The 8,740-nt window shown below is 44.8% G+C and overlaps 1 protein-coding gene across 1 annotated transcript in view; it reads right to left on the bottom strand.

The window, feature by feature from the left end:
* SLC11A2 (solute carrier family 11 member 2) overlaps positions 1-2,592 on the bottom strand; it is an 85,804-nt gene extending 83,212 nt beyond the window's left edge. The window contains exon 1 of the mRNA XM_063427878.1: positions 2,495-2,592. Coding sequence (XP_063283948.1) covers positions 2,495-2,534 — 40 coding nt within the window. The 5' untranslated portion in view covers positions 2,535-2,592. The remainder of the gene's footprint in view (positions 1-2,494) is intronic.
* Between the last annotated feature and the right edge of the window lie 6,148 nt (positions 2,593-8,740).

The raw sequence follows: 8,740 nt of genomic DNA on the forward strand, positions 1-8,740 counted from the left end.
CGCTTCTTACTCCCCCCTCCCCCTCTTCTTACTCCCCCCTCTTCTTACTCCCCCCTCCCTCTCTTCTTACTCCACGCCTCCCCCTCTTCTTACTCCCCCTTCCTCTTTTTACTCCCCCGTCCCCTTCTTACTCCCCCCTCTTCTTACCCCCTTCTTCTTACCCCCTTCTTACTCCCCCCTCCCTCTCTTCTTACTCCCCCTTCCTCTTTTTACTCCCCCCTCCCCTTCTTACTCCTCCCTCTTCTTACCCCCTTCTTACTCCCCTCTTCTTACCCCCTTCTTACTCCCCCCTCCCTCTCTTCTTACCCCCTCCCCCTCTTCTTACTCCCCCTCCCCCTCCTTACTCCCCCTCTTCTTACCCCCTTCTTACTCCCCTCTTCTTACCCCCTTCTTACTCCCCTCTTCTTACCCCCTTCTTACTCCCCCTCCCTCTCTTCTTACTCCCCTCCCCCTCTTCTTACCCCCTTCTTACTCCGCCCTCCCTCTCTTCTTACACCCCTTCCCCCTCTTCTTACCCCCCTCTTCTAGCCCCCTCCCCCTCTTTTTACTCCCCCCTCCCTCTCTTCTTACTCCCCTCCCCCTCTTCTTACCCCCTTCTTACTCCGCCCTCCCTCTCTTCTTACACCCCTTCCCCCACTTCTTACCCCCCTCTTCTAACTCCCTCCCCCCTCTTTTTACTCCCCCCTCTCTTCTTACCCCCTCCCTCCCCTTCTTCTTACCCCCTCCCCTTCTTCTTACCCCCTCCCCTGTAGCGTGGCCGAGCTGCTCTCCGGTCCGCGGTGCCCGGCCGGAGTGATAGGAATGTGCACACTCAGTGTGCACTTCCTGTCAGTCCGACCGGGTACAGGAAACAGAAACTCCGCGCCGGGCACCGTGGACCGGAGAGCAGCTCGGCCACGCTACAGGGGAGGGGGGGGGAAGCTGTGCTTTACAGAGCGCTCAGGCGGCTGCAGCATTTAAAGGGCCGGCCCTAAATGCGGCCGGCCCCCTCAGAGTGTGCCACCCGGCCACCATGTCCGAAGTGCCCGACCGGTCAGTCCGCCCCTGTTGGAGACAGTCCAAAAACCCTGGCCTGGATCTATGTCTCCCAAGAAAACCACTAAACTGCGGAGTGGAGCACTGGCCCACCCTGCTCTCCAAATGCCCCACCCCAGGGGCCCATAACTAAATATTCATTTCGGTTATATACACACAGAAACACACACTCCCCCTGGGGTTAAAAATCATATGCCTCTCTGAACAATTCAGTCAAAATATAAACTCCCTCACAGACTACCCCATTCACCTTATCACAATATATATAACAACCACTCATTTGTTTTTATATATATATATATATATATATATATATATATATATATATAATACACAAAATCCATCACACTCACTTATCAACTAAACTGCAACATCAATGTTGACATATTTTGCTAGGTTTTTGTTTTGTTTTTTAACCCCTTAAGGACCAAACTTCTGGAATAAAAGGGAATCATGACATGTCACACATGTCATGTGTCCTTAAGGGGTTAAACACCTAATCTAGACAAAAATAATGGGAGTTTAGTTACTTTATATGATCATACATTGCATAAGCCTGCTACACACATAAATTGGCCCCCAGCAGCACCCGATTTATGCACGTTCTGGTTTCAAATATATACAGGCATTCAGCTAAACATACATACTTATAAGGGTGCTGCAGGGGCCAATTAATACAACATACCTCATTCAGTGCACTCACTCATTCACTAAACAGAAAATTCAAAGCTCACTGAATGCAATAGTCTTCTTGAAAAACTCCTCATTTGGGCAAAAATAATGAGGGTTTAGTCAAAGTATATGATCATATATTGCATAAGCCTGTCAAAACGTCAATGTACCCCATTCTTGGCAGGTCCTCCTCTAGCAGCCTAATGACTGCTCTTACTTGGGAAATGCTCCCTTCTGGGTTATTTGCAGGGCAAGATTAAATAGGGTCCTGGAATGAGGGACCTGTGACAGGTAGGGGTAAAAACCCAGGACTACCGAACTGGCCTGGACTACCGAATATATATTAAACCTGTTTTGTATGCCGGAGGAATGGACTACTTCCTTCATAATTTCAATTTACGCAACATGTTCTATGGGTACTTAAATCAGATTAAAACAGGTTATTCAAATTACTTAGCAAGTATAATGATTAAATCGGATACTGAAATGGCTTAATGTTAATGTGGGATCAAACATTTTATTTAGAAACTTGAGTTTTGTGCTGTAATAAACACACATACACATACTACAAGATTAAGTTTCATTCTATTTAGATTTAATGTATAACATGAGGACACAAGAAGCATTCTACAGTGTAACCAAAACATTCAAATTTGCAAAGTAAAAAATTATCTGTAGAAAATAAATATTGTAAATGATGGGATGATGGATAGGTGTCTCTGTAAAGTCATTTCCATTCTTTATTTATTATTTCCATTCTTTATCCCTTAGAACCCTATGCACTTACCTAGTTCACAAGGAGTTGTGCCTGATTCTTTTTCACCCATTGTTCCGTCAGACAAGTTCTTAGTCTGCTGTCGTTGGTACTGTGCCACTAGTTCACTATTAAAGTGCCTCTTACGATTAGATAAGTGCTCTTTAAGCAGGCTTTTATTGGTTGGCAAAGTTCCTTATAATGTTAAAATAACATTTGGAAGCCAATAGAATTTGTGCAAACATAATCAAGTGATTTTTCCAGTACTGTAGAAAAGACATTATAAAAGTGACATTTCATCTTGACAAATGGGGAAGCAATTCAAATACTTTGTTCCAGAGCCAGAGGAATTTGTTCCAATGTTCCGAGCCCCTCCTAAAACTAACCCTATACCATGCCATATGTCCAACCCTAAACCCTAACATGTTCTATAAATCACATTTTGACATGAAATCTTTGAATGAATTCAGAAAATTAAATAAACTCTATTTATAAACGCTTCAACTTCTGTATTAACCTCAAGCAGTGGTATATTAACCTTGTACCCACAACAATACCCCGACACTGTGTTGCATAATTAATTGAAGACTATTGATGTTTCTGGGCTGCCATCACTACATTGGCTGAGATCATCAAGACGGATGATCTCAGCCAATCCAGCGCTTTTCCACAGGAGATCATTCGGAGTCCAGTGTGCATTTCTAGATAAAATGTTGCGTTGAGCTGATCAAATGGTCTCTGTGAGATTATCTGATAGCAATCGCCGAGGTTTACTTTATTTTAAAGGAAGCACCTCAAGTGGTTGTCAAAATGACAGTGCACACAAAAAGGATAAATAGTATAGACAAACACAGCAAATAAAATGGTAATTACATGAAAGCTCTACCTCACAGTCCCCACAGCCCCTGACTTGTCCATATAAAATCTAATCCCCGAGTTCATGTGTTCTTGGATGTTACACGGCGTGGCCCGACAACCTGAACTGTTCAATTGAGATGTGTTTGTTTCATTAAGTATCTCAATTCCATTCAGGTTTAAAATAACAATTCTGGGCCGATTCTTGATTTATATTAATATGAAGTTATTTCCAGCATGCTGCTAGCTTAATATTACTTATTTTTGGTGGAGTCCGATGAAGGCATTGCAACATCGGGTAAAATAAGCGCAATTTCATTCCAGCAACATACAACTAGCTTATATTCATCTAGCAAATATTCAATGTTACTCAGTGACTACAGATATCCTAAGAGCAAAACTGGTTGATTATTACTCACCTCGTTATACTGTGGAGGCCATGACTTTTATATACTCAGTTATACCCTGCACATCTAACTGGGATTAATTATCTAATTATTTAATCATCCTTATCATTGAGTTGGTCTCTTTTGGGTGATTATGGATTTAATGGCTTGATCTTTTTATACTGTTTTATTTGTGAGTGTATTAATGTATCTATAATAAATGAATCTATTATAAATGTATCTATATGGATTTGTAACACTGGGCACTTTTTTATGCTACTAAACCTATTTTTTTTTTTTTTTTGGTTTCATTAAGCATCTCACTTCCATTCAGGATTACACAGGGATAGCTACATCCAATCAGGGGTGTCCAGTACTGGGCAGGATCCTCATGTTATCCAATAGCTGCCCAGCACACATGGAAGGACAATCTTTCAACCTTGGTCCCTTCCACACAAAGGAACACAGGAACCATGGAGGGAAAATGTGTGCCAGCCTTGTGTATGGTAAGGTGTGCATATGACCCCACCTCAATACACCAGATGGGGAGACACAATCCAGGAAGCAGTGGGGTAGTATCTGAAGGTGTTAAATCCAGAACTGTGAGGGAGGAGATCATATGCCGGTCTGTAAGGTATGGGAGAGCAAGAGCCACACTCTTAATGTGAATATTATTTGAGTGCAGAAACATATACCATAAAGCAATATAATACTGTATTTTATATGCAAAATGCAAATATTTGCCTATGGAATGATTGTTCGTCACACGTAGAAAAGGAATTTTACTCTGGGACATATAACAGTTATCTATTTCCTGTCACCATAAGGAAGGTTATTCGCTTTACCTAGTGTCCTCAACTGGTTTGATTTGGTATACAGGTGACTCCCTTCTTATTGAATAGCCTACCTACCACCATTAGACTCTCCCCTAGTTTTCAATCGTTTAAAAAGTGCTTATGGCTTCCCAGAGTAACCTCTACCTTACATACCTGTCTCTTGCAGAGTAACCTCTACCTACTCTCCCCTCCAGCTCTGCTTCACTCCCACCTTATTTGATTGCTATTTCCTGTCCTAATGTGTTTTATACCCCACCTCCTATAGACTGTAAGCTCGTTTGAGCAGGGTCCTCTTCAACCTATTGTTCCTGTAAGTTTTCTTGTAATTGTCCTATTTATAGTTAAATCTCCCCTCTAATAATATTGTAAAGCGCTACAGAATCTGTTGGCGCTATATAAATGGCAATAATAATAATAATACAAACAAAATTATAATTATATATAAGGAGGTAGGAAAGAGTTGGCAGAATCCAAAAATGAAGATTTTTATTTAGGGGCACAGTAAAAAAGTATTATTTATCAATTAAAATTACAATCTGCTACTTAAAAATTTATAAAGACAAGGGGATTCGGATTTGTGCTCCCCCCTGCTCTGGCAGCCGCTTGTGCCAGCCCTGGGTCCTGCGGGACTAGTAATGGGAACGGCGTTCCTGCTGTGGAAAAAGTGCAGGAACGCCGTTCCCACGCGTTCCTGCAGGACTCGAGCCCTGACCTTAGGAAAGTGTTGTGATCAATGGTTTGTGTCAAATGCAACACCATGACAATACAGAAACATGTCTTTAAAAAGCCCTAACGTGATCCTTCTGATCTTAGTGTAAATATTTCCCTGTCTGCAGAGTACATGTGCATTAAATCCAACTACAGCTGAGGGGCGGGGCCGGGCCGCCGAGCAGAGCGGTTGCAGGACAGCTCAGCTACTGCAAACGAGGACACTTTCAAGCTTAAAAGAAAGACTCCAAGCACTCAACTCACCCTGCGACCCACAATGGAGGAGGGCTACCGGAACCGGGGAGAGGCTTACTCCCTGAGTTCAAGTCCCCCGGAGGGGAGAACTCTGCGGCAACAAGCGGGAACTTCCCTGGCGGTGAGTGGAGTGGACGGCCGCCGCTCCACTATCCTGCCTACCGGAGCCCAACAGCCACACTGCACACAGGCGGTCCCGGCCCCGGTCCCCCCCCTCTGGGCCGGGGGGGTGATCCCGGTCCACGCCCGGCGACCCTGATCGAGAGGCCGCAACTGAAGATGAGATACCCGCCCGCTGCCTCCAAAATGGCGGACGCCACGTGCGCCGCTAGCACGGGGAGAACCCTGCACCTCACAGTGCTTCCAGCGACAGCAGCCCCTGCCTGCAGAACCCTCCACAACGGGCAGAGCTAACTCCCGCAGCAACTCAAATATAGGGAGGCACGGACGAACTGGGCAAGCAGGACTGCCGGGACAACGGTCTCTCCCTACTGAAGACCAGCGGGGGTTAGTGGCAAGTCAACTTCCCCAGAGCAGCAGCCCGGAGATACCCGATGACCAGAACACCACAGAACGAGCAAAGGGACCCGCTCTGACAGGCAATCTAACCTGCAAGCAGTAGACACCCGGGCGTCACCTGAAAAAAGCCCACACGCCCTGCAGGCCTCCATCTGAATAGGGCCTTGGGATGGCGCCGGAGGGGGAGACCACTGACGCCATTTCACACCAGCGGGAAGCAGCAATCTGCTGAGTGCCTGCGGCGAGGCATACCACATTCCCAGCATCGGACCCTGACAGATCCACGGAGATCCCGGGCTCCACAGGCAAATCTACAGCTCAGTGTCCCTGGAGCACTAACCACGGGTACCAAACGGACACGCAGAATACCCTATCCAGGACTGACACACAAGGGGCAAAAGCTTTGTACTCCATAAGACTGGAAAGTATATACTTCTGTTTATAAATAACAACCTTAAGGTCAGTCTAGCAGCCAAATTTATCTGGTTTAGCCACACATTAGACTAGGTGTCTCCCATGGCACTTACAGCATGCAATCTCTATTAAGATAAAAATGCTTTTTTCTATTCTGTTTTGTTCCTCATAACTATGCCTAGCATAAACGCTGTTTCATACAAGATAAGCAGCAATACCTTTAAATATAAAAATGTGCTGAAGCAGCAAAATGAAACCAAAGACAACTCATGAAGACTAATACCGTATGTAACCTGTTTCATTGTGTTTTATGCATGGTCTTGCACTCGTTATTGTGACGGTGCAGACCGACTTGTTCACTTATGCACAATAAAAATAAAGAATAAAAAAAAAAAAATGTATAAAGACATCAGATGAGATAAATGGACCTGTCAGCTGCCCACATTTTAAATTTCTTAGTTCAGGACCTTGAATGTACTAAGGGTTAAGCTATTTGGAAAAAAGAAACGACAGTCCAGAACAGCTTTGTATATTATTATAGTACAGGATTATGACATGAGGTATATGATACTAGATGAAATTAATGTTTTAAATACTTCCTGGTCTCGCCGTACAACAGATATATACTTTGTTAAAAACGTGTTCTGGATTTCTGTCATTGGTTTAATGCCAGTAATGATACCGGAGAAACTGACGGAAGCCAAGCACAGAGAGGACACAGGTTTCTTCAGGAAGGAAGAGATTCTTTATTCGGTTCACCGATCGGGACTCAGAGGGACTAATGTCACCAAAATACAACAAGTTCTGAGCCCCGGACAATAGTGTAGGCTCCTTATAAAAGCATGTAACTCCACCCATAAGTAGCTCCACCCACACATTCGAATAAGAACTAACTTCCTGTTTGACCGCATGGCTTGCCCAGCACAATGGAGGAGGGGAATACTACATCCGGTATTCTCGCACATGCTCCGTACACTACTGATTGTATCTTTGCCACGTGCAACCAACCGACCGATACACCAGTATATGCACGTACACATGCCACGTGGTAATCTCTGCCTACTAAATTTATTTTTACCGAGATTCCACCACATTCCCCCCTTTGATGCCTCTGATATTTTCACAATTACGGAGGCATCACTTATCCTTAGTTTGCATATACCTCAGGTTGCCATGAACCAGACCAGACTTTGCGACTAATGACGTGAATCCCTCAACATTCTTCTTCTTGCACTAGTTCTCCCTGATCTAAAGCCTCATATCTATATATGGCCATTATCTGTGCAGCAGCCTTTCTTTCTGCTATATTTTCTATAATACCATGCACAGACCTAACTACCAAAGGAACAAGACATGGTAGGAGAAGACACAACATTAAGATTAGCATGACTCCACCTACCAATGCCTTAAGTCCTCTAAACTGCTCATACCAATTACCAAACCAACTACTTGGATTATACCCTTTCCATACCTGAGTAGGCACATGCGCTAGTTTAACCATATGGCTAGTAAGCTCAGCTATTGCTTGCCCTTCATCATCTATTTGAAGACAGCAATTGCTTAGGTTAAACTTCCCACATACACCTCCCTCTACTGCCAATAGATAATCCAAAGCTAATCTATTTTGGTAAACGGCTGTCCTCATCCTAGTATTATGCTTCGCTAGGAGATTGAGCGCTTGTGATGTCTCATTGGTAATTATCTCAATCACTGCCTGTAACCTTATAATGCGGTTGAGCATATATATTGGGGTTCTATATCCTAAAGTACCATCTTCTGCCCAAGTGGCTGGCCCATAATAATCTATGATACGCTGGGGAGGCCATTCATTATCTTCCCAGGTACCTATCTCTAGGGGTCCCCTTTTCTTCCTATGTGTCAGGGCTCCGCGGGCAGCGGTGAGGGGAGGCTGCAAGCCGCTCGCAGCACTCACCCTCGGTCCATCGCTGCCCGCGGTCCCCCCTCCTCTTACTGTTCGGCGAGCGGCGTCCTCTCCTCTTGACACGCCGCTCGCGTCCTCTCCTCCTCCTTCCCCCAGCGGCAGCATGTCTAACGCTGCACGCTGGGAGCCGGCACCCATATCAGTACGCCGGGGTCACTCACGTGAACCGGCGTTAAAGCGACAGTACAAAAATCACAGTGGGGGGTATAGATACCCCCCACGTGTGTTTGTTAATTCTGATTGGAAGCTATCCAATCGGAATTAAGGCTAGGATATTTATACTTACCTTTCCTGCCTCTCAGTGCCCTGTTGTGGTCTTTGCTTTATAGAATTGATACTGAACGTGTGCTTTCTGGTTACGTAC

The sequence above is a fragment of the Pelobates fuscus genome, chromosome 1 (genome assembly GCF_036172605.1).
Source record: "Pelobates fuscus isolate aPelFus1 chromosome 1, aPelFus1.pri, whole genome shotgun sequence".
Taxonomy (NCBI): domain Eukaryota; kingdom Metazoa; phylum Chordata; class Amphibia; order Anura; family Pelobatidae; genus Pelobates; species Pelobates fuscus.